Source organism: Apteryx rowi, unplaced genomic scaffold (genome assembly GCF_003343035.1).
Source record: "Apteryx rowi isolate R43461 unplaced genomic scaffold, aptRow1 scaffold_24, whole genome shotgun sequence".
NCBI classification, from domain to species: Eukaryota; Metazoa; Chordata; class Aves; order Apterygiformes; family Apterygidae; genus Apteryx; species Apteryx rowi.
The window spans coordinates 1,628,957-1,654,798 of NW_020448752.1; the positions used below are offsets into that span (position 1 = coordinate 1,628,957).

At 53.3% G+C, this 25,842-nt stretch overlaps 1 protein-coding gene across 1 annotated transcript; it reads left to right on the plus strand.

Annotated features, from left to right (window-relative positions):
- Positions 1–6,864: 6,864 nt before the first annotated feature.
- On the plus strand, positions 6,865–25,750 carry DRP2 (dystrophin related protein 2). Its single transcript, XM_026066373.1, has 22 exons — positions 6,865–6,972; positions 11,185–11,318; positions 12,196–12,352; positions 13,581–13,701; positions 14,551–14,819; positions 15,319–15,465; positions 15,959–16,037; positions 16,945–17,005; positions 17,408–17,469; positions 17,770–17,844; positions 19,606–19,807; positions 20,016–20,101; positions 20,855–21,012; positions 21,155–21,321; positions 21,935–22,046; positions 22,442–22,578; positions 22,871–22,936; positions 23,761–23,826; positions 24,123–24,266; positions 24,963–25,200; positions 25,328–25,448; positions 25,606–25,750. The coding sequence occupies exons 1-22, from the start codon at positions 6,865–6,867 to the stop codon at positions 25,740–25,742; spliced, it is 2,847 nt and encodes a 948-aa protein (XP_025922158.1). The 3' UTR covers positions 25,743–25,750.
- The last annotated feature ends 92 nt before the right edge of the window (positions 25,751–25,842 follow it).

Here is a 25,842-nt window from a genome sequence, read left to right on the forward strand (position 1 = left end):
TGGGAGTTTAAAAAGCCATGCTTTGGCAGGGGAAAGAATATTCAGCACACAGACATATGTTAATTTAACACTGAGACTGAGAAACAAAGCATCAAGGAAGCCAGAAGTTAGCACAGCGTTACCTTGGTTTACACTGTACGGTTAGCGTGCTCTTCCCGTCACTGCTAATCATTTATACAGTATGGCAAATGGATGATGCATTTTGCACAATGCAGCAAGACTCCTTTCCTGTCTCTGACAGCAGGGAAGGGAGAGCTCGGGTTGTTAGAGGAGAAAGACAAAGACAAGGTTCAGGATTTTTAGTGGGTTAAATAGGCTGTTTTCAAGGCTACAGAACATGACCGAGTCTCTGAAGAACTGGGTTCAATTTTTAAGGTTGTTTCAATCTCCTTCCAGTCATTAGGCAAGTTATGGCTCCCCTGCTGTTCCCTGGCTGAGGTGGGGAGGATGCTTGCACCTTCCCCTGCTCCTTTCGTCTGGCGGGTCTGTTAGACTGCAACTTCTCCCTGTCTCCCACAGTGGGGCTGTGTTTGCAGCTGGGTTGTCGAGGTGCTAGGATAATTATTTGTATTACTTGCCTAATTGAAGGAGGAGGAGAGGAGATGGGAAGAATTCCTAYGCAAAGTGACTTTTGGAGACAGCAGCTTAAAACCCAGTTGTGAAGCTGGGAAGAGCCTGTGAAAGAATTTTAGATTTCAGTCTTCCTAAATAAAATTGCCATAAGTTATTTTTAAGCAGCGAGAGGAACACTCAGTTCTGCATGGCCTTGCTGTGGGCAGGCACCCACACTCATCTGGTCAGCTGGGGACATCGACTTCCCTATTTCCTGGTGCAAGAATGTAATTGGTGGAATATTTCAGCTTGGGTTTTTACAGAAGACACTGTGTGTATATACATTCTTTTGCCTGGGAAAATTGAGATTGAGTGAGCAAGCAGAAGAGACCTTTCTTCTTTATTAGGACTTGTGCCACCTATTTATCCCTTGAATTAAAAGTTCATTTTGGTTATGAACTCCAGCTCCAAATGGTCATTTAATAATGCGACTCCGTAGATGCAAGAGTGCCTCACTTCACCCGCATTCAGTGAATACAATATCTTCTGTGCCACTGGGTCGCTACCAGATACAGCAGAGATTTTATGTCACTTCTTAAGGACAGCTGCCTTATCGTTATAATTAATGAAGGGGACCTGGGTGCTTAGGTGGAGGTGTCCTGTTCTGCCTGTGAGGAGAGGCAGTGGGAGAAGGTACCGGTTCCTGTCAGCTCGGTGTGCTACGACACATGCAGTGCTAAACCTAGCTACAGCTTTGGCATCTGGGCTTTCTGCCCTTGGAAGATGGGCCTCTAAACGCCTGTTCATGTGGAATATTGCTGATGGTCCCTGTCCCCTTTCCTTGCATAAAAGAACAAGTGAGATTTGGGGGATAGTGGGGTGATTTTAAGGAGACTGGCTATCTACTCCTGATTTGTAAAGACATGGAGATGAAGAACCTATGCTCCAGGAGGGAGATGTGTGTTATTTGTAGGCTTGGTCCCAGTGGGACAAAACCTTCCCTTCCTTCTCTCACCAAATCTTGACCTAGTGGGGTCTTGGGAAGTAGGTCTGCTGGCCCTAGATCCCATGCTTAAACTATTTATTTATGTGTGCAGAAGGCAATTTATTCTGGAACAGGATGTGCTATCACGCTGTCTCTGCCAGCTTGGGAATGCTCCCTTTGTTAGTACATACATGGGAGCTGAACTTTGAAGTATCCGCAAGCCTCCCACCTTTCCCCTCAAAGGACACTGAGCATGCTGAGCTAAAATGTTATTACTTCTCTTGTTCAGTAAGTTAAACAACAACAAAGTCATTAACATTTCCAGCAGCAGGGAATGTGTTTGTATTTCCATTCCCCTCATGGGATAAAGGCTGCGCTGCCTTGCCTCGTAATGTTGCCATATTTTTTCCTTATGGGCCAAGAACTGAAGTGGAAAGTTTCAGTCTAGAGGAACATTTTGGAGGAAATTAGCAATTCAAAGCATAAGCCTTGTGATAGAAAGACCTTCTTGACCTATTTGCTGTTGTTATAGAGAGTAGAGAGCTGCAAATGTCAAATCTGACATTGGATTCTAGTTTCCACGAAAGGTGCCTAATCCTGGGAGTTAACTGTAGAGATACGGGTCAGCCCACAACAGGAATTCCCTTGAAATTTAGGAGACTTTGGATCTGGGGTTGTATCAGGGCTATTTTTAACAATGACAGTGAAATGCTCCTGGATGTCAGTACCTAAAAAGGTGCAGGAAGAAATAGTCTTGTGCAGCTCATGCTCTTGTGGTAAGCTGTTCTCTCTCTTGCACGGGATGGAGAAGATGCTGCAGAAGATGGGGCACAGCCTGTGTACCTGAGTGCTGCCTTCCAGCCAGTCAGCACTGCTGCTGCGATGGAGCTGTAAATAGGAGCAATGCAGAGATCCCTGAGGAGAGCAATAAGTCATGTTGCAGAGCTGAAGCAGAACCGGTTGAGCAAGGGCCATTATAGCCGCCTTTGTCAGACAGCTTGGAAAGCAGTGCAATGAGCCAGGCTCTCCACTGCTGATTTTGTAACAGGTACAGCTCAGGCGGGAAGAGGAAAAAGGCAACTGCTTCATTTTGAGCACTCCTTGATGCGGGAGCATTCAACTACTGGAATGTAACATCAAGACTTTTGACTTCCTTATTTTCCAACTAGAGGATCATCGCTAGGCTGAATGGTTGTGGCTTGGTTACTAATGTGGAAGTTTTAACACAGCAGTGTGAAACATGTAACACTGTATTTCTTAATGTATACTAAGAGCAGAGGCATGTTTTGGGTGCTTTTGATGTGGGAGGATGCTAAGCAATCTCCCACATGTAAGGAGGTCGCATTTCTAGAGCGGTCTGATCACCTTTGTGCCTGGAGCAGGTACCTCCAGGAAAGGCCAGGTGCCATGTGAGAGACACTAGTGGGAAAGGTTTCACTCCATGCTCTCCACCGCAGGGGAGTGCCCCAGTGCCTGCTTTGTGGTGAACCATGAGGCCGTTTCTCATGATGAGCTCAGATGGAAATTTTCACCAGCTCCCCGTTACATAGGGCTTGGATTTTTCCCTCTTGCACAGGAATGTGCCCAGAAGATCAACTTAACTTTGAATCTGGTGGGGATGCCCAGCCACATAGCTCCCCAGTCCTCAGCAGGGCCAGAAGGGACAGTTTGTGTAATAAGCTGTGGAAAGTGGCATTCTGGCTGCACAGCATGGAGCTGGTTCCTGCAGTTCCCTTTGCCCAGGCTAGTATGAAAGGTGACCGTGAAAGGTGTGAGCTTTCTCCTCTTTGGGAAAGCTGCTTGTACAGTGGGTGCCATCTCCTAGAGCCTCCACTGAGCTAGTAGCAAGGCCTAGAGGTGATGCTGCACTTGCATTAGACTGTAGTCAATATGATGTTTTCATATAGCCCTAGGACTGATCCAGAAAGGGGAAGCTCTAGGCTGCTTGGTATTCCCTTGTGCATGCGCTTCTGCACAGGCACAACAGGATCAGCCATTCTGCACGCTATGGTTGTCCCGCCCTGACCCTGGTTCAGCTCCTGGGAGATGGATCTGTCTCTCACTACACATGCAGGGCCATACTGATCTCCATCAGCAACTGCCTTTCTTCTTGAAAGCATAGCATACCTTCACCTTCCTCTTGTTTGGGGCATGGCAGGCAGAAACGCTTCCCCACAGCACCAGGCTACGGAGGGATCACAGCTGATAAGAAGCTGTGCTGCCTCTCAGCACAGGACTGGATTTGCAGGAGATTGTTCTGTCCAGCTGGTTCAATGATCAAGAGAGTTGGAGCTTCTCCCTTCCCTAGGTCGCCTGCATTGTAGCCTCCTTCACCTCCCTCTTACACTGATAGTCAGGTAGAGTTTTCTTAATTACACCTTGTATTTTGTGCGCTCTCTCCCCTCCACCCCTCAAAGGTAACAACCTTTGAATGTCTACAGTCATTTAGCGTGGATTTTTAGCCAGGCCATTTTAATTGCCAATGTCTAAATTTCTTTCATTGACCTTGTCATATGGCAGTAGCATGCGTGATTTCCAGCATCAACAAATAGCAGAGTGCACAGGGATGAGCACTGGTGTGGGAGAGGCGAGGCGGATCGCACAGCCCGGTTCTTGACAAGCGTAGGCAGCAAGCAATAGGCAGTTAGTCCAGAAGCATCCACAGAGCATCTACTCTGCATGCTGCAGTGCCCAGACTGTGTACCATACTGAAGCTGGAAAGTAAAAGTGCAAGAGCCAGAGCTATTTTGTGTGCCACAGCAAAGGAGCAGAGATCAAGAGCATTTCTCCTCGCCTCGCTCCTGCAAGAGCAGGGAATTTGGCAAGCGATCACATGTAGTTGGTTTACTCGCAGCTGTGCCTCATCGCCTAGTTGTCTCTCCCATCAAGTATCTTTCTTTGTATGTAGTTACTTCCAAGTTATTTTGGGTTCTCCATATCTCGACTTTGTCTTTGCTCTCTGAGAGTGGCAAAGAGCAGCTCAGATCTTACCACCAAACCTGTAAGGAAGGTTCACTGTGGGAACAAGGTATTGCACAGGATATGCTTGAGATAGTGCCAAAAGCCTTAGCCAGCACTTAGCTTTCCAACTCTTGTTCTGCGACTGCTGCCTCAGACAGGCTTTTGTTCGCTTGTGCCGTGGCTGTGTGTCCTCCCAAACTTTGTCATCATTCAAAGAATTCAGGAGCCCAGCACCCAGGAGGTGCCGAAAGGGCTCTTCTCCTGTTTGTAATACTGTTAGGGAGCATGGACACCCACCACATCCTACATGCAGATACCTGTAGGACATGGTATTCCCTTCTCCTTTTTCAGAGCCACAGCTACACTGCATGGAGGCTTGTTTTGTGCAAAACTCAGAAAACTGAGAGCTTTGGAATGGTAGCTACCATGAGACACTGCAGAATCTCATCAGCAAAATGCCATGAATTTTTTAGCTATGTAGTAGAGCTCAGTGGGATTCCTCTGACAGCATATTTGAGGCAAAAGAGCTCTCCATGCCCTGAGAATTTTATCTCCTCTAGATGGAACAACTTGGCTAACCTCATCTAGGTTGGTTAGATGTTCATCAACAGCTCAGACCTCATAATAGGGTAAATGTTGGGGGAATAAGGCATATGTAGGGCTTGTTAGTATCTTCTGCCAAAGGCAGAAATAATCCACCGCTCCCTTGGAGTTACACGAGGTGAATTTGCCCCATTAACATCGTGGGGCTCTGAAGACCCTGGGATTTATAATCATTAATGTTTCGTGATAACCCTGCTAGTGCTGGTGACAGGAGGAGGATGGGGGATGCTGTGATGCACAATCTGTAATACTCATTTGTGCAAATGGGCAGGAAGAGTAGAGGACAGGACCTTGGGATTATCAGCACATTTGGAGAGCTCAGCACAGGCTGTTCTGCTGGAGAAGGAGAGAATTATGGCTCTAGAAACTGCTAAAGGATTAAAAAATCATAACAGGATAAGCTGCTCTCTTAATGTGTGTAATGGAGCGGGGAGAGGCAGTGAAAGCGCAGGCAAGGGAGGGAGGGATGGGAACGTGCGAGAGATGGGCAGTGTGTGCTGGAGCCTGGGGCTTTCTCCTCGCCTGGCTGTCCGCTGCAGTTGCTGGCTGGGGAGGACATGCTGCCTGCTCCTGCCCTGCCAGGACCAAGCACAAAGTGTCTCAGCTGATCCAAGTGGGCTGGATGTGAAGGAGGCAATGCACCTTCTTCCAACAGCATCACTCTGCCTGTACCTTGGAGGCAGCCCTACCTCTGCTTTAACGTGAGGTCTGGTGGCTGGAGCCAGGTGATGGTCCCCTTCTAAAAGCAGAAAAGCAATCACAGAATCCCTCAGCACTGCATCTTAGCCCTTCACAGGCAATACTCGAGCATCGCTCCCGAGCTGCCAATCTGTTTGACCCTGAAAGTGCCGAACCTTTATGGGCAAGGCCCTGCGTAGTATTCACAATTTTTGCATGTCAAGTCTCCAACCTGCTGTGAACATGTTTGTACCTCTTGTGGTACAACCGACCAAATGTACGGTTGCATGATCGTTCTAGAGATTTGTCTGACTCAGGTAAACCGTTACCTTGCACCATTCTCTGGGCTTTATTTTCTCATGGCTTTCTGTAAAGCTGAGATGATGCTGGTGCTGGGGAATAGCTCACTGTTTTAGCTCCGTTACAGTGAAAACCAAAAGAAGCAGCACGGTGGCCAGAGGTTGTGTTTCAGATCTGTAGAGTAGACAAGGGACCACTGTTAACTGGCTTTATGGATCATACAGTTTTAAAAACCAAATAAAAAGAGTAAATTTAAAAATTCATAATGAGTAAGAACTCATAACAAGGTAGCTGGTCTTGTGAGATGCATGTATGGATGACTGAAGCTCTAGAAAATGTTCCTTCTGAAGATAAAAGGGAAAAATAACATGTCTGAAGATGTTTAAACATAAATAGTCGTGACAGTGCCCTGAGGGCAGTGAGATCTTATTTCCCCTATGCTTTTAAACTCTGTTGGGCATCTCTTGTAGTTCAAAAATCCCAACTCTTTTTAAGATGCAACATAATCTGTGGAACTCACTAACACAGGATATTGTTAAAGCAAATTATATAACTAGGTGCAAAAAGGAGTTGGACATTTACATGAAAAAAGATTGTAATGTTAGCACTAATATTAAAAAAATATATTGCATCCTCCTAGTCTGCATGCTTCATGAAGGAAGCACGGTGGGCAGCTGGGAAGAGGTTATCTCCATGAGGAGATGTGAGCTGATCCAGGGGCTCTCATGCTGCGTTTCAGGTGCTTGTGCCCGGAGTCGTCTCCATCCCCATGAACATCGGTTCTGATGCAGCCGCTGGTCATGCAGGAATGGCCCTATGTCCTCCCACGGTGTCCTGAGTGGCATGTTGCAGACCAGGCGCAGCACAGCAGCACTGCCCACCCACTGTCTCAGGTAAGAGTCTGCGGGCCTTTCTCATGGCAGCTTTCTGCGGTGGTCACGGATGTCTGTATGCAGAGCAGACGGGACGTCCTCTGTTCCTGTTGATAGGGAAGGCAGTTAGCTCCAGCCCCCCATCAGCTTGTATTTAATGAGCGCTTCAGCTCTCCTCATGCGTTATAGCTGCGAAGTGTTTCCCAAAGTAGAGCAAGAGAGACAACCCGCAGAGCTAGATTTCAAACTTCCTTCTGCATTCTGGTCACAGAGACGAACTCAGAAATATGCCTCTGGTGAATGCTAAGGGCTAAGATACCACAGGGCAGAGAAGGAGTCTGACCTTTTTCTAGTCTAGTTTCCTCAGGGAATGGAACATCAGCGCTCATGCTGTGGTTCTCCCTTTTCCTTCCCCCAGGTGTTTCTGAGCCAGCAGGTGAGGCTCACCTGAGCTGGGCAGAGAGAGGAAGGTCTCTGGTTTCTGGGAGTCCTGGGTAAATGGCAGGCTTGCAGCTGGGCAGAACTCTTGCTGGCTGTGTCAGGGCTTATTGGCCCAGGGTGGGTGTTAGATGCATTGCCCGGCAGCAGCTATCCGAGTTGGTTAATGAACAGCCCAGCAGATTAAGCAAGGAGCGAGAGGGGTAGAACAAGATGAGCAAGCTCCCTCCTGAACTGCCTGAGCAGTCCAAGCATCTCCAAGAAGGGTCAGGGCTTTGCATGGCTTGCTGGGAGGGGAAGGGAGCTGGAGCAGGACACCCCATGGCACCCACTGTGGTCATGTTGCAGGCGGGCATGCAGGGTGGGTGCAAACACACTCAGCTCAGGTCACATCCACCAAAAGTTTCCCTCTTTCCCTGCCCGAGTTTGGCTTTCTGCTGTGCAAGTACCAGCATGTTCAATGCCATGCACCAGCAGGCTGCTGGCTCCTGCAAAAGCGACAGCCTGCCTTGCCTGAAGGGTCTGCCATGCCCTCCTTGTCACAGGGGTAGGTGTCACCTACTAGGAAGCAGCCCTCCTCTGTTGGGCTCAGCTGTCCTGAAAGCTCCCAGCAGGCTGTGGACAACCCATCCTTAACTGTGCCCTGGCCTTGCTGAAGCCCTCTCCTCTGGTCTGCAAATGAGTCCTGCGTCTGTCGGGGCAGAGATGTCGAGACAGGCAGAGGACGAGGTGGTGGGGAGAGGAGGCTGGCTGGGCTGGTCCTGAAGGGAGGGACACCAGCAGTCAGATGCACGGGCAGGGAAGGAGGGAAGAGAGGGAGAGATACAGGCAGCTTTTCATTCCTTCCCTGTAGGTGGAGGAGAGCATGGAAACAATGCTGGGTGGCAGGACTCCGGAGAACGCTGTGGGGGACGCAAGGAGCCAGCCTAGAGCCTTCTGGCAAAAACAAACTGTTTGCACCCAGCCCAGGCAGGCAGGAGCCGGGGCCAGGAGTGTCCCTGCTGGCACCTAGGAGGGGGCTAGGGCGCCCAGTGCTGGGCATGTGGGGCACAAGCAGGGCATCTTTGGCTTCTTGGGGGTTAGGTTTTGAGGACCTGACTGTTTACCTTCCTGGTAGCCAAAGCCTGCAGGGACCATTCTCTGGGGAAATCCCTGCCCTGGCAAACACCCCAGCTGCCGCCTGTGCACTCCAGCACTGGAGGGCCAAGGGGGCTCTGCTGCTCTCCTGGTCACCCTGTCCCAGACCAGCATCACCTTTGCCGTGCACTTCCAGAGCTGGAGGTTCCCTGGTGCCTGGAGTCATTCCTTTGCCTGTGGCCAACTTCTCACGAGGGGCTTTTCCAGACCAAGGCGCCCTGCGGCAGGCAGATCCCTGCCCCATGCACAGGCAGCTGTGGCGGCACCCCCGGGGTTAAGGCAGGTCGGAGGCCGCTGGAATGCCTCCGGACAAAGCTGGGATTGAGGCTGGCGACGTGGTGCTGCCGCCCCCCTCCAGATTCCTGGGGGGTCAGTGCTCGGGGCAGTCACCACCGGCCCTGCCCGCCGGCCTCACTCTTCCCTGCGCACAGCGCTCGCCGTCCTCCCTGCCGGGTGCTGCCTGCCGGCACCCGGAGGGGTGGGAGGCGATGCCTGCTCCTCCGGCGAAGCTGAGTGGCCCTGCTGCGGATCTGTGGCTCAGCGCAGGTAGAGAGGCTTTCTGGAGCCCACGTGTGCGTGAGTGTTACATGTTTGAAAATAAAACTGTTTGTTGGTGGGGGGGTGGGAATGCGGATAGATGCTGTCACTGCTGCAGCTCCTGGGAAGGGATGCTCAAGGGGTGCTCGGAGGGAAAGCACTGTTTGTTCTCTCTGCTCACTTGCAGGGGTTTTGTTCTAGGGCAGCAGATGTTCAACATCTGGCCAGTGCTTGGCCACTGTCACTCCGGCTCACCTACAGGTCGTGGTCAGTGAGTCGCAGGCTTTGTGGACTTTTAACCTCTCCTTAAACTAGGCTGAGGACTGTGTTTTCCATTGAACTGTGCTGCAGCTGCAGTTGTGCCCAGAGAGAGCTGGTCCTCTCCTTTGGCATCCTCTGGGATGGAGGGGAGCGCTGGGGTATTCCTTGGCAGTGCTGCGGGGCTAACCTACTTTGGTGTCATGAGGATGTGCACATGCAGGGTATTGCTTTTCTATGTGCAAGCAGCAGTTTTAGCTCGAGTGATTTATTATTCATGGTCCTAAGATTCCTGTGAACTCTGTGGGTGATGGTTTTCTCTGTTTATGTGATGCTTCTGGAGTGTCAGGATGGGGAGGCAGAGAACAGCCTGGCATTAGATGTTTTTAGATGAAAGAAACAACACCAGACCCAGTGATCATTTGATTCCTCCCTGAGAACCAGCGTGGAGGGGTATCATTCTAGCTATGTGGCCAAACTCCTCTTCTGACAGTTTGCTCCTGCCTGTTCTCCTTGGCTCCAAGAGAGGAAGGGGTTGTCTCCGCGCTCTGGCTTGGCTATGGCACAGTGCCGAGGGGTCTCCGGCAGGCACAGGGGCCTGGCTGCCCTGGATCTGTCCCCCGGACACCTCCGGGAGCCCTCAGACAGGCTGAGCAAYGAGGACCTGCACGTTCCCTTTGGAAGAGCTGCTCTTTTCCCCCAGATGCCCTTCTCTGGCGAAGGAGTGCCTGTTGGATGCACTGCTTAGAAGCGCTAATGCGGTTAATTATGGTTGATTAATCACCTGGGGCTAATTATCACAAATGAGCTCTAATATCAAAGTAGAATTGGGAGTGAAATGCTGCCATTTCCCCAACATAGCACAGCAACGCCTCGCTTGTGAAAACACAATGCGCTTGTGTGTTTTGGGCAACAAATGATTTTTGGAGAGGAAATCCCCTCTCACTCACCGAGTCCTACGTGAGATGCTTCCAGTCCTGCTAGCATGTGTTGGTGTTGCCAGCAAGTGCAATGATGCCTTCACTGCCCTCGCAAGAGGCAGCGCGGTACAGCGCTGAACGCTTAGGGCAGGGATTCCTTCCCCCATCGGATTTACTGTTCAGCACCCCGTTTCCCAGGCTGTGAGTGGCACGGTGTCTCTCCGGAGGATGTCTGGTTTGAGCGTTGGCTGTGCGGTGCCCTGGGGCCCCAGGTGAAGGTGTTCGCAGAGCAAAGCGTGCTTCCTTCGTGTGCCTGGGTTAGGTTTTGCTGCCAGCTGCTCCAAGGCTTCTCAGAGCATCCTTCGCACCACTGTTCATGTTGGAGAGGTGCCGAGGAGAAGCAGCATCTCAGAGACTTGCTGTCCAGTCAGGGAATATCCTTGCTCTTCTGTAGAGAAGCTGGTGGCAGCTCAGAGTGCTGTGAGTGGTATAAAGGAGGTTGGCAGGTCCCCTTGGTCACCAGGAACAACAGGGCCCGCTGTGCCACCTCTTCCCGAAGCACTAGAGCCTCTTGCATGGCATGGAGAGAAATTACCTTTAGCCCTGCAGTGACTGTGACACACAACAACCAGCTCTGATTTAATAAATAGCAGTGATAAAATTCATTGCAGAGTAACTGGGGAGCGCAGAGATCCTGCAAAACAGATGTGCAGCAAGCCTCTTCTCCCTGGAAATGCCGCTTCTGCTCTTTCCTGGCACGAAATCCTCTCTCTGGACATGGCCATGTGTTTCACTGGAACAGCTAACAGACCCCTCTGGGAGAAGGACAGTCCCCTTGAGAGCTAGAAAAGTCAAGGCAGAGGGGATAGTTTGAGGCAAGCGCTGGGATCACTAGGCAGTGCTCTCCGGATGCAGTGTGTCAGCTGGGTCTGCTTCTGCCTAGGTTAGAGCCTCTCAGGATGGCGCAGGACCTTCGTGCGTAACCCCCCAGGCTCCTAGCAGTGCTGCCGGGCCTCAGGCCCCCCTGGAGATGAATCTTTGTTGGAATGAGATCAAAAAGAAATCCCACAGCCTTCGGTAAGAGTCCCTGCCTGGAGCAAGCCCCTGGGCTGGCTTGGTCTTGCCTGCTGCATGTATTTGTCAGGAGTTTTTTGAGCCTGTTCACTCCACCCAGGTGTGCAGTGACCTTGGCTTAGTTTCCCCTCTTGGCCTGTAATGTGCGGAAATCGGAGTCTTTGACTTTCTCCCTACACCTGAAAAATATCCTTTTCAATTTCCACTGATTCCTTCCTTCTCTCCCTCCCATCCTTCATTCCTGCTCTCTCTCTGCCACTCTCTCCATCCTTCACTACCGCTGCCTGCACCTACCCTCATTTTGCCCTCATGGCCTTCCCACCACCTCCTCTGCGCTTGCCCCTTTGCTGGGAGCCCTCCCCAGCTGAGTGGGGGAGAAGAGGCCTCCTCAGGCCTTCAGAAGTTGCAGCTCCACAGCCGGCATGATGGAGAGCTTAACTGGGGCATATTAATTGTCTCTTGCCTTAACACAAGGCTCCTGGAAGCTGTTCAGCCACATAAACCCGGAGCCAAGCCCCCCGTGCTGACCGGAGCACACGCCACGGGTGCGTGGCAAATCCAGAGCTGCTCTGTCCTCTGCTCCCAGCTTCAAGGGCAAGGGTAGCTCTGGATTTTCTTTTYCCTGAACACCTCCGTGCTGCATCCCACCTGGCAGCATGGTGTCCGTGCTAGCTGGGGGACGTGCACAGCCCATGCTGAGGCTGCCTGTCTGAATCCCTGCAGGGCAGCGTGTCGTGGCCCTGCTGGCCGCCGGTGCGGTCCTGTGGGCGCCCGGGGCAGAGCACCAACACAGTTGTGGTACAATGCCTTCCCTCCCCGGGGAACCTCCTGCAGGCCTGTCTCTCTGACCACCTTCATGCTGTCCCCACTCTCTCTCCAGTGCTCGGCTGGAGGCCTTTTCTGACCACAGTGGGAAGCTGCAGGTTCCTCTTCAGGAGATCATAGATTGGCTTGGGCAGAAGGATGAGGAGCTCTCGGCACAGCTACCGCTCCGGGGAGATGTCCTCCTGGTGCAGCAGGAAAAAGAGATGCATGCGGTATGTTCCTCTGAGCCCTTGTGCATCCCCTGCCRTCCTTCCCCGGTCCATGTCACTGCCCATGCCCACAGCTGTAGGTACAGCCTGTGATTAGTACGCCAGTCCTTGCCTGCCTCCGTCTCTCCTTCCTGTGGGAGGACAGAGCTGCAGTCCTGTAGGAAATATCCAGATGGTTCTTCCCCACAGTGTGCAACAGGCAGAACCCACCTGGCTTCAGACAATAAATCTGCATTAGAGCCTCAAGCCGCCTGCAGGTACTGCAGCTGATAGTGGACCCCTGTTGCCATCGCTTCTTTCCTGGACTGCTCCCTGTGTCCCAGCTCTGCGATGGAGAGAATTGCTTCTCCTTGGCCTCCACTTARGGGATCCTGGGGCCTGAGGAGGGTTGTTTCTTTGGTTGATCTAAAGGTGACCTAGCAATCAGGACATGAGCGATTCTCACACGTATCTGAAATTGGGACAAAACTGAACAGGTCACAACTTCCTGCGCCCCTGATCAGAGAGCTTCCTTCTCACTGTCAGTGGCTGTTTTGGTTGTTTTTGCCTTGAAAACAAAACTGAAGAGTTGATTATTTTTGCTGTCCCTCTTCCTCACCAAAGCTAACCACTTCCTCAGTGCATGAACAGTCGATCGAGCAGGCAGCACCAGTGAGGGGCTGCAGTAGGAGTGCAGGAGAGGACATTCCAAACCAGTCTGCCTCCAAAGCCTGCCCTGGCGGAAGCTCTGCTTTGGTGCATCCTGTCATTCCCTCCTCTGTCCCTCCAGCAGCTGTACCAGTTGCTGAACAGCCGCTGGAACGACTGTTTGCGTGACCCTGCTCTCACTGAGAGGAGGGAGCGTCTCAAGCAGTGCCTGTGAAAGCATCATCGATAAAGCAGTTCCTGCTGTGCAGCTCTCACTCAGCGCGTCGCTGTCCTGGGCTTGCTGCTCAGCTGTCCCCCTCCAGCACGGCCCAGGCCTCTGCACACACTACCCTTCTTGCAAGAGGTCACTCCTTCCCTGACCTGCAAAAATATTTCTCTGTTAACTTCCCTCTGTATTTCCAGTGAGGCTTGGGTACTTTTTCTCTGGCAGCGTTTCCTTAAGATGTTGCTTACAAGTCTGTGCTGGTAGCTGATTTGGGTGCTGGAATGAGTAAATCACTGCAGCCCTTGGCTAACAGTGGCAGGGGCATAATTCTCTGGCTCAGCCTGTTGTCTCATTTCTGTGCTCTGCTTTCCTCTCCAGGCTTTCATGGAAGAAGTGAAGTCTCGGGGGCCGTACATTTACTCTGTCCTGGAGTCAGCACAAGCTTTCCTTTCCCAGCATCCATTTGAGGAATTAGAAGAACCAACTTCAGAAAGCAAAGGTCTGTGGTGCTCCCCTTTCCTTGTCCTCCCATAGCAAAGCACAGCTCCCAGCCTCTCCTCTCTTCCTGGGCTGATCTGGGGAGGATGGAGCACAGGTGGCTGGTGTGGCACGAAGTGGCAACATGAATGAACAAGATGTCAGTTAGCCTTTTCTTCTAGGAGGGCACAGTGTGCCTGGCATGCTGGCCAAGCCCTCCCTATCTCCCTTAGGCAGACGTTTGTTCAGGATTGGCAAGGTCAGGGTCCTTTAGATGAGCACCACCTCACTCTCCTGTTGGTCAGGGAGCCTGACACAGAGCTGACTTTGGGTCCTGTGGATTTCTCTAAACACCCCTCACTCTAGGGTCTTCTCCCTCCCTGGGGCATCCTGGCGTGGACTTCATTAGTGGGCCTAGCCCTGACCCACAAGGCCCAGCTCCCTTTCAGTCTGGGGGAAGGATTTCAGGCCTCTGCCTCTTGCTGTAATGCAGTGGGCTGTTTCTGATCCTTTGGAAGGTCGGATCAGTGCAGACCTGTGCTTTTGTCCAAGGTGAAGGCAGAGGTTGCTGGGGCGGTCTGTGATGGGGTACATCTCATGAGAGGCTACTCCAGTGCTCTGGAGTATGTTTGCAAAGGGGAGCAGAGCTTCTGCCTGTGAAGACAGACAGAGATCTGTGGGCAGGCTGGACCCCTAGAGAAGCTGGTGCAGAGACAGATACTGTTATTGCTTGGTTTTGCTCCCTCTTTCCGGTTTTCCCTAGATTCCTTCTCTCCCTTTTCCCTGCTATCCCTCCATATCTCTTACCTGCTCCCTGCTGGGCTGGGCTGTCACTTTTGCTCTCCATTCCCCTGCTGCTTTGCCTTCACAGATGTGTCTCCCCGGCACCGGATCCAGAACATCAGCCGCTTTGTGTGGAAGCAGGCGAATGTGGCCAGCGAGCTGTGGGAGAAGCTCACAGCCCGCTGTGTGGACCAGCACCGTCACATTGAACGGACACTGGAACAGCTGTTGGAGATTAAAGGGGCCATGGAGGAGCTCAGCACAACACTAGACCAGGCTGAAAGTGTGCGTGAAACCTGGGAACCCATTGGGGACCTCTTCATTGACTCCCTACCGGAGCACATCCAGTCAACCAAGGTACATCTGACTCTGAGAATGCTCTGGCCTTGGCCCCGCAGGTGACGGGATGCTGCTTTCCAACAGGTCAATGCTTTTCCTCCTGACTGCTCAGTCTGACACAGCCTTGCTACTTGGGGTCCCAAGGGCCAGGTCGTACCCTGGTCAGCTCCCCGGCTTGTGAGGGTGGATTTGACTTGCAGTGTCCTGAGGAATTGGCTGTTCTGAGTACATTGCTGTGGCACAGCCTTTATACAGGTACAATGGCTCAGTGTAGGCAGGATATTCCTGTCCCCGTTCTACTTCTCAGGAGATTTGAGTCATCTCCATCCTGGCTGCTGCTATTACCTGTTCTTTTCTGCTAAGCTAGCTTGGCCTGCAGGAGGGTTAGGCAGCAGTGGCTTGCAGCATACCAGCCACTAACCCACCCTAGCTCTTAGCAGAGGGATCGGATCCCAGAGTACTGACCACTTGCTTGCTTCTTTTCCTTTCTCTCCTGCCCTGGGCGTGGGGGCTTCAGCTGTTCAAAGAGGAGCTCTCCCCCATGAAGGATGGGGTGAAAGTGGTCAATGACCTTGCACACCAGCTCGCCATCTCAGATGTCCACCTTTCCATGGAAAACTCCCGCACCCTGGAGCAGATCAACACGCGGTGGAAACAGCTTCAGGTGGGCAAGGGCCAAGACCAAGCAGCACAAATACCTCACAGATGGGGGACACTGGGGAAGAGCTACTACTGAGGAGCTTCAAGGAGGCTGAAGTAAGGCTTGGCATGGTAGGGAGGGTACAGCTGGCATCACCTGAGGAGCAACAGGTGAGCATGGGGAAGGTGGATGGTAAATCTGCAGAGGTCTGGAGCAGGAAAAGGTGATGACAAGAACAAAGGAAGCTGTTTGAGGAGATTCAGGGTCTGCTGGTGGCCSGTTTCCAGATGCGGTTTTGTTGACCTCTGTGAAAATATGGATGCAGGTGAGCTGTGCTGCCCCAGCCTGTGGAATGAGGTGTAGAGGGCCGAGTTGTCTGGGATATGCAAATACCAAGGAAGGAAGAGGACCTGGGTGACTGGGGCATGTTTGAATGTATCCACATTCTCTCCTGAATGGGRCTTTGATCTGAAATGACTGACAGGCTCCCATTAAATTCCTATGTCCCCTTTTCCAGGCCTCCATAAATGAACGCCTGAAGCAGCTCCAAGATGCCCACCGGGACTTTGGACCAGGCTCCCAGCACTTCCTCTCCTGTACGTGAGCAGGTTGTCCTAGCTTCCCTGCTGATGGGCTGTTTCTGCAGAGCAGCTTAGAGAACAAGGCGCAGAGTCCTATTGCTGTAGCTGTGCTTGGCTGTAGCCCAGCAGCCCCCAAAGCCATAAATATGGCTAGAAAAGGGCCCGGGCCAGTGGTACGTCTTGTGCCCTGTGGGCCTTGCCTATGGTGCAGGGACTGGAGTAGGAGGTATCTCCCAAAGGTAGTGCTGGGCTGCCTTGCCAGCCTTCTAGGATCAGGGGTGGGACATAAGCATGCATCCCCTTCCGAGTGCAGAGCTGTGACAATTGCAGCAGCAGCTCCCAGGTGATACTGGGACCGTGCCAATCTCGGAGATTGTGTGGGTAAGACGACAGATGGCAAAAAAAGGCAGTTCCCCATATCCATGTTAGTCATTCAGGGGCCAAGAATGTGCATGTTCAGGAGGCTTTCATTCCCCTGGCGAGGCAGAGGGATGCCATTCCTACGGAGCCAAGCCACTGCTGGCTGGAGGCTCTCRGACCTGCAAGGGACATGCAGCAGATTCATGCTCCAGAGACTGGGGTCCATCCTCAGAAATGCCAGTCCCCACAGGGTTTCTGGAGGTCGGTGGGGTTTGTTGGCCCTGGTTTCTTTGCAAATCAAGTGCTTCCATCTAAAAGGAAGGCCAGAGTTTTCAAATGGTGGAATTGATAAGCTGCCTGTGACAAGCAGAAATAACTGAGGGTCATAAAAGGGCTTCCGTCCTCTGGATAATGAAGATAAAGTTGCAGACAATCAGTACAGTTATGGGATGAGTCCTCATCTGCCTGAGATCCTTCAGCTGATACGCAGAATTTAAGTTGACGGCATCAACATGAAGGAGCGTCTGGTGTTCATCTAACATCTGTATCTCTCTCCTTGCAGCCTCTGTTCAAGTCCCTTGGGAGCGAGCCATTTCCCCCAATAAAGTGCCATACTACATCAAGTGAGTACTTCCCCAAAGGCAGCTCACCCGTTGCCTGTGGTTTTCTCTGGCTCAGCAGAAGCAGGAATTGTGGACTGATCTGGCGGGTGGAGGACCAGCAGACTGGTTTGAGCACTGACCTCCAGGGAAGTGCAAAGTGTGTCACTCCCAGCCCGGCAGCACCAGGCTTTCCCTGCCTGCTGAGATGCCCCAGATGAGGGGCGCACCATGGTTCCCCAAGGCAGGGAGGGCTGGCTGCAAGCAGGGGACAGAGCCCTGTGGTCATCCTCTGCTCTGCTGTGGCTGGGAGTACTCTCACTGGGGAAGTGCAGCACACACAACGGGGGACCGGCTGCCCAGGTCCTGTCTCTCCCCACGGCAGCTGCTTAATTGATTCTTGGTTCCTTTCTATTTTCTCTCCAGCCACCAGGCCCAGACAACATGCTGGGACCACCCGAAGATGACGGAGTTATACCAAACGCTGGGTAAGGAAGCTGCCACAAAATTGCTTGAATAGCATCTGCCTTTCCTCCGTGTGAGGTGCTGTAGAAGGTCCCCTGAGCCCATCTGTTCCCCTCTGCGGTGCAGGGGCTCTCCATGCTCAGCCTCCCAGTGCAATGGGGTGTGACACCCTGCCAGACTCTGCCCCCCTTCCCCCCGCACACACTCAGGCCTGGGCTTGTGCTGGTGGAGGCCAGTGCCTGGGAGCAGCAAGTGCTGTTTCCTGCCCTGGAGATAAATGAAACCACAGCTCAGTATCTTTTTCTTTTCCTGTGTTTTGGCAGCGGATTTGAACAACATCAAGTTCTCGGCATATCGTACAGCCATGAAACTGCGACGTGTGCAGAAAGCCCTGCGATGTGAGTGTAGGAGGCATTTCCCTCATACTGGCTCTACCTTGATAGAGGCATTAAACTAATACAGTCTTCTACCAGCACATCAAAGGCAGGAGTCTGCCAGAGAACAGGGGGCCAAGGCGAGAAGCTCCAGGAAGATGAAACTGTAGCTGAAAAGCTAAGCRAGTTCACTGGCGAGGTTTCTGTGTCAGAGCTTTCCTTTGCAGGGCTTGAGGTGGAACTGCCTCAAGGCAGGTGTTAGCAGGAGGGATTTGAGAACAAAATGATAAAACACAGTAACAAATCTCTGGGATCAGGCAGGGGCTCACCCAGGAGCTCTAAGGGAGCCTAAAGAAGCACTGAATGTAACCAAGAGCAGAAACCAGCTTTGCTTGCAGAGGACTGGTAGGGGGCAGATAGGACTCTGTTACTTAAAGAGGAGGAAGGGAACCAATAAACCTACCTTCTGCACTGTTGATAAAACTTTAATTAAAAAGTAAGATTAATAGACATGTGAATATGATGCATTAAGAGTTCAACGTGATGCATGGCTCTCGGAAGGGAAGCTGTTCCACAGAATTTGATGAGTACTCTCTGAGGGAGTGAGTGAGCAGACAGATGGGGACCTGATAGATACAGGGCGCTTAACTGCCATAGAGCTTTTGACAAGTCCTTTCACCTAAGACTTTATCAAACTTAACCACAGGATGAGAGGGAGAGTTCCCTCCTGACTCAATGGGGAGGAGCAGCCATCAGTTGGCAGTGGGGTCCCGGGAGGACCATTGCTCCTTGACTTGTGAGAAGGAAGAAGGTGATGAGTGAGGTGAGAGGGGAGGTTCAGTACTCAGCAAAGTTGGGCCCTGGCTGCAGACTAGTTTCGTGACAAGGCTGTCACACACCTGGGGAAATGCAGTGTTGATATCGTGCACATGGGAGGAAACAACAGTTGGCTGTGGCCACTTTGCAAAGATCTCTGCCATAGCGCTGGTCAGCTTACTGCCTAGCAGTGGTCAGAGAAACCACCTTAAGCACAACTAGAAAAGAGACAGAGAACAAATGGAGCCCTTTTCTAGGCCACTTGCAGATCTCTGGTTGCCCACATCTTGGGTCTCATGTACTGTCCTGGCCCCTCTTCCCCAGCACAGAAACAATGTGGAAGAACTTGAATAAGTGCTTTGCATTTAAGAAGTACTTGAGAAGGGCAAGGAGACTGGCTGCCAAGGCAGCTTCCCTGCGATGGGAGGTTCAACTGGGATGGGAGGTGTGAGTCTGCCACATGGAAAAGAGGTGGTAGGGGACACTGCAGAGCTGTACGTGGTCATGGGCAGCATGGGTGTGAGGGTGAGTGGGAATGATGTTCACTAGTGTGTGAAACTGGGGTCCCTGCTTCCCACAGTGACTCCACAGGGACTTGGTGTGTGCAGAGGCTGGGTCCAGGCATCTGTGGCTCTGCACAGCCCAAGATGTGCTGGGAGGAGGAGCCTTTTGTGGATGGTATTTCTGTGGCTCTGATTTTGGCCATGGTGACAGGGAAGGACAGTTGCACAGAAAGGTGGCTTCAAGTCAAATCCAGGTGGTGACGTGGGTATTTTCAGGTGGAGTTTGCAAGTGGGGGACCAATTCTGGGAGCAGTGCCTGTCCTCCCAGCACCCCGTACATATGCTTCCCTACTGCAGCGGGACTGGGACTGCCCCAGATCAGGTCAGGGCTGCATCTCCCTCTTCTCAGTTCTCACCTCTGCTGTTTTTCCTCTCCATCTCTGATCCTTCTCTTCTTTCTGCTAAGTGGACATGGTGACCCTGGCCACAGCCCTGGAAATCTTCAATGAGCATGACCTGCAACCCAGCGACCGGGCGATGGATGTGGTGGAAGTCATCCACTGCCTGACTGCCCTCTATGAGAGGCTGGAGGAGGAGCGGGGCATCCTGGTCAACGTGCCTCTCTGCGTGGACATGAGCCTTAACTGGCTGCTGAACGTCTTTGACAGGTACCAGCCTCTCTGCACTTCCCATCTGCCTGGAGCTGATTTGTGGGGCTGCCCTGCTTGGAGGGAAACCTCAGTGCTGCACTGCCAGCTGATGGTGTTGCAAAGAGACCCTGGCTGCTAGGGACAGGGCTGGCTGGTGCAGGCTTGCCTTGCTGATCTCCCAGCACCAAAAACAACTTGCAAACCCATGCAATGTCTCGCCTTTCAGTGGTCGCAGTGGGAAGATGAGGGCCCTCTCCTTCAAGACTGGCATTGCATGTCTGTGCGGGACGGAGGTCAAGGAGAAGTTTCAGTGTGAGTCCCCTCATCTCCTTCCCCTAGGCCCAGTGTGGGGTCCTTGAAGTAACCTAGGAAAAGCAGGAGTGAGAGGTTTTCTGGCTTACACCTTCTTTGCCCAGAAAGAGCAGAGAAGCAGCTTTCATGCGGTGACTAATCTGCTTGCATYGCCACCCCTCCCTCCCTTCCCAAGCCTACGCCGCCTAATTTAGAAGGTGTTTTTGCACACTGACTGGTGCTGCAGTGATCTTGCTTGCATGGCACTATAAGGTACATTGCAGAGAAGGCAAATAGACAACACTTATTCAGTGCTTCTGGTAAGGAAAAACCTGGGGGCACGTGGCTGGGCAGCAGGTTTCAGACAAATCAAAGGAAGCATCTTTCCTCACCGTGTTTAACCATGGAATTCACTGCTGCAGGATACTGTGGAGGCCCAAAGTGCTGAGGGGTGTAATAAAGGGCTCAGACCAATTCACAGAGGACAGGCCAGCCAAGACTATTAAAGAAGTGATGTAAATGTAACCTCTGTCTCAAGTACGCTCTAAACTTCCAATTGTTGGGAGCTAGAAGGATACTGGTAAAGGTTATTTAATCCTAGCTCAGTTTTTTTCCCTCTGCCCTAAGCATTTGCTTAAGCTCCCTGTTGGAGACAGGCAGCTGGACCCCTGGTCTGACCTGTGCAGCTCTCTCCCATGCCCACGTCCTGCCCTGGCTGTCAGGACATCAGGTGGGTCTCTAACGTGGATGTCTCCATGTCCATCTGGCTGGCAGATCTCTTCAGCCAAGTGGCAAACCCTGGGGGACTGTGTGACCAGCGGCATCTCGGTGTCCTGCTCCATGAGGCCATCCAGGTCCCACGCCAGCTGGGGGAGGTGGCRGCGTTTGGGGGCAGCAACGTGGAACCCAGCATCCGCAGCTGCTTCCGCTTTGTGAGTAACATGGCCCTGGCCTGTGCCATCCCCTCGCAGCAGTTGCGCTGAGGGAGAGGTTCTTGGAGATGGTGAGGAGTTAGCAGCCTGTTGGAGCTGGGGCCTGCCTCTGAGCAGCACCTTCTCGCTCTTCCCTCCCCAGAGCAACGGGAAGCCTGCCATCGAGGCATCCCAGTTCCTGGAGTGGGCCAACCTGGAGCCGCAGTCCATGGTATGGCTGGCCGTGCTGCACCGGGTGACCATGGCTGAGCAGGTGAAGCACCAGACCAAGTGCTCCGTCTGCCGGCAGTGCCCCATCAAGGGCTTCAGGTAGGGGATGTAATACAGGGCCATGGCCCCATATTCCCAAGGGGAACGCATGGTGTCTGGTGGGAGCTGGGATGGGTGTAGTTCTCCTCTCCCTACGGAGGCCGTGGGGAGCCACAGGACCTGGGGTGGGCACAGCATTTTGCTGCCACTTTGGGGTCTGCCTCTGGGTCCACAGAGGGGCTGGCCTGGGTGGTGAGCTTGAACGAGGCTCCAGAGCATGAGCTGGTCCTGTCAGAATAGCAGGGCTGGTAATGTCCCCCTGACTGGGCGCAGACTGTCCCAGAGACCTGGTTGCTGTCTGTAAGGGCTCCTTGCCCTGGCCTGGAAGGGAACTGGGTTTGCACCATGCTCTTGGGGCAACCTAGATCTCTGCAGCAGCAGCAGCAGTGTTTCAGGCAGGTCAGTCCAGCTCTCCTGGTGCTACTGGGAGAGGGGAAGGAGCCTAATGCTCTTCTGGAGACTTCAGCAATCAGCTCTGTGGGCTCAGTGGAGTATGATAGCGCCCATAAGCCACCTCTGTCCCCTGTGTTGTGTGCTGAGCTCTCCTTGGGCTCTGAAATGATGCGTCTTTGCTGACTCTCATTGCCTCCCAACGGCCTCTCCATCTTTCCAGGTATCGGAGCCTGAAGCAGTTCAACGTGGATATCTGCCAGACCTGCTTCCTCACAGGGCGAGCCAGCAAGGGCAACAAGCTGCACTACCCCATCATGGAGTACTACACCCCGGTAAGGAGCTGGGCTGGCCCAGGATGGTCTCGGCTCTGGGCAGGTCCCCTGTCAGACGCATCCAGCCTTGCAGTGCTTAGGCTGGTGCAGCCACAGAAGTGGCTCCCTTGTACTTTTTGTTCCTCTTTGCATGTTGGGAATTACCTTTGGGCTCGTGGYGAGCAGGATGCCCGGATCCCCCAAGAGCTCAGCTTGGCTCACGCCAGGCCCCATGCGGGGCTGACTGAGCAGCCATGTGCTCACCTTGCCTCCTGGTTGTGTCTGCCTGGGGGAACTGCCTTTCTCTCTGTTGAGCTTGCAACCAGCAGCCTCAAGGGATTTCTTTTCTGTGGATGCTGGCTTATGATCCCTTGCTTTTTGTTAACCATGGCCTCGGTGTGTCTGTCTCTCTGCAGACCACATCCAGTGAGAACATGAGGGACTTTGCCACAACACTGAAGAACAAGTTTCGATCCAAGCAGTACTTCAGCAAGCACCCACAGAGAGGGTATCTGCCCGTCCAGTCCGTGCTTGAGGCCGACTTCTCTGAGACGTGAGTGTTGCCTGGGCCCTGCGCYGTGCCATTTGGCCCTGCCTGACGTGGGCTCCGCAGGCAGAAGCAGCATCTCAGCTGCAAGACAGGACTCCCATGGGAAGGGCTAGAGAGGGTAGCTTGCCCAGGGGGCTGATACAGCATCTTCATCTTGGAGGAGCAGAAGTTTCAGTCTCCCTCTCCAGCCTGTCCCTGGCTCTTCTTGGCCCAGGTGGGACCAGGGCAGCCTCTCCAACCCCTAGCTTTAAGTGAGGACTGCAAAGCCTTGCTGACCAGTGTGCGTCTCTTCCAGACCAGCCTCATCCCCGATGCTACCACACGCCGACACCCACTCCCGGATTGAGCACTTTGCAAGCAGGTATCACCGCTAGGCACTGCTGTCACACCAGGCTGTGGAGCGTGGCTCCAAGGGGTGCGGGGAGGCTTCGGGGCAGATGCACAGTGACCTCCCCACTGCATGCAGCCCCTGCCGTGCTTCCCCATGCGCTACGCCGCAGACACGGGCTGGCTCCAGCAGCTTGGGGCTGCACTGTCTTTGGGAAGAGGGCAGTGCCCCAGCTGCAGAGCTGGGCAAACCTGTCTGCTCCCACCTGCATACACCACTTTGCTCCAGCCTGAGACATGGCTGATGCTCTCACAACAAATCTTGATTTTTCTTTGAGTGGCAGAGCAGCCTCCACTTACTGTCATGCTCTGCCCAGTATGAACCCCTGGCTGGACCAGTAGGATTCTCCCTTGATGGTTTAGACCTTCCCGTGCACTTGCCAGTGTGACTTGCAAGATCCCCRTTGCTGCTGTTTTGTAATTTGTAATGCCTCCGTTCTCACCGCAGGCCCAGGCAGGGGAGGGACCTGAGACAGGCAGGGAGCCCGTATCCCAGGCCGGGATGTAGGTGGTGACTGTTATACACTTTTACCCCGTTTCCTTGGGTACGCAAGAGGAGACCAAGCCAGCTGCATGGCAGCCCTGTGTTCCTCAGACTGTTGCCCTGGATCAGCAGTGTTTTTTGTTTTCTAAAAAGGCAAAACTCTGTAAGAATCTGTAAAGAGGGACAGACTAGTGCAGGCCAGCTGGGAGACCTCTACCAGAGAGGGCCCTTGCAGGGGTGCCGTGGCTGAGGTGCATTGAGCAGACATTTAGGGTGTCTCTGAACATGTCTTAACCTGTTTTTATTTCCTTCAGGCTKGCGGAGATGGAAAGCCAGAACTGTTCTTTCTTTAATGACAGCCTGTCCCCTGACGATAGCCTGTGAGTCCTGCCTCCTTCCCCTGCTCTGCAGTGCCTGCTTAGCCAGGACTCCCGCAGCTCCGTCCCCACCTGCCCAGGGCACTGCAATACTTCCCCTCTCGGCCACTTTGGGTCTGRGGCTCCTGGGCACCCCCACCTACCCAGGGACGCTGAGCCGCTTCTGAGCTCTATACCTGGAGCAGCCAGAATGAATTCCTATACAAAACCACTTCCCTCTGGGCYGCCCTTCCCCGAGGGCTAGCAAGTCCCGAGAGCGATGTTCCTCACTAACGTGCTTTCTCCGCCTGCTGTAACAGGGATGAGGACCAGTACCTGCTGCGCCATTCCAGCCCCATCACCGACAGAGAGCCTGGGAGCAGCCAGCAGGCCCCGGGCAGCCTCAACACGGAAGACAAGGGGGAGCTGGAGCGAATCCTGGCCCACTTAGAGGATGAAAACAGGTAGAGACGTGGGCAACGCTCAAAGTGGGGTCTTGGGTCTAAGGGGAAGGAGCTGGAGAAACCCCAGCTTAGCCAAAAGGGCAGAGCTCCAGGTGGAGCTGTGGAATGGCTGCCAGGGCCAGAGGCATAGATGGGAAGAGCTGAGTGGRATTGGTTTGGAGGACATCTAGGCCAAACCCTAATAAACCTTTGTGAGAGCACGAGGCTCAGTGAGGGCATGCTCYCCAAGGAAGGGAGAAGGCTCTGTCCCCCAAAAATGTTCCTGCCCCCTTCCCAGAATGTGTTCCCCTCTTAAACCCAAAGCTGGCTGAACTGAACCCAGGGTATTGCCACCTCTTGAACCCCTGGGCTCCCTCGCGAGCAGCGGCAGTGCTGCTGTGCACTACGCAAGGCGAGGCTCTGCGCAGCACAGCTCAGCTCAGGAGGAGGTTACTGCTGGCCTCGCCCTTGCTCCCAATCCCTTAGCGAGTAGTTTGCATGTCTTTCGTACACTGCCCGAATGGGATACAGCTGCAGGCAGGCCACCCGACAGTGCAGGACAGAGTCCAGGAGGGGGCAGGTCCTCCCACCCATCAAGGTAAAGCCCCCGGGATGTTTTGTCTTGGAGTCACTGGCCATTCCCAGTGCACAGCTGTCGGGTGGTTCCAGCAGCCTGTGCAAAGGAGGATGGTAGCACTGATCCAAGCTGTCTTGCAGGATTCTCCAGGGAGAGCTGAGACGTTTGAAATGGCAGCATGATGAGGCTGTGGAGTCTCCAACTTTGGCTGCGGGCTCTCCTGAATCAGCGCAAGACCCACGTAATGATGAGCTCCTGGCAGAAGCACGAATTCTTCGGCAGCACAAGAGCCGTCTGGAGACCCGCATGCAGATCCTGGAGGACCACAACAAGCAGCTGGAGTCCCAGCTGCACCGGCTGAGAGAGCTGCTGCTGCAGGTATCCGCAGAGCAAGAACTGGGGCAGGTGGGCTTTGCCATGCCAGAGCTGAGGCAGTGACAGAAAGGGATGGTCAGAAGGTGCAGGACAAGGACAGAGGACTATGACAAACCCCTTCTCTTTCCAGCCCCCAACAGAGTCAGATGGCAATGGCTCAGCAGCTTCTTCCTTGGCTTCATCTCCACACCAGTCTGAGGACAGCCAGGTGAAGGAGCAGGAGCACAACACCCCCGACACTGAAGCCGCAGGTGAGGATTGGAGCTGAGCTCTCAGCCCTGCTCCCTCAGTCCGACTGCTCCAGGGGAAGCTGCCACCCGAGCACCCCACAGAGTCCCCAGCTAGCAGGCAGCTCTGCATGCCCGGAGAGCCTGCTGACCCCAGCTCTGCCCTCTCTTCCTGCTGCAGATGAGGTGGAGGCCAAAACACAGGACGTCAGCATGTGCCTGGAGGATATCATGGAGAAGCTGCGGAGCGCCTTCCCCAGCTCTCGAGGTACTCGAGTGAAGTCCCCCTCTCTGGCCTCTTACTGTTCCCTCAGATGAGGTTTCCACCTCTGCGGAGCCCTGCCCCGATCCCACCCTCCCTGCGACGGCTGGTCCCCTGCAGCACCTGCAGCCAAGAGCTACACTGTCACAACGCTGC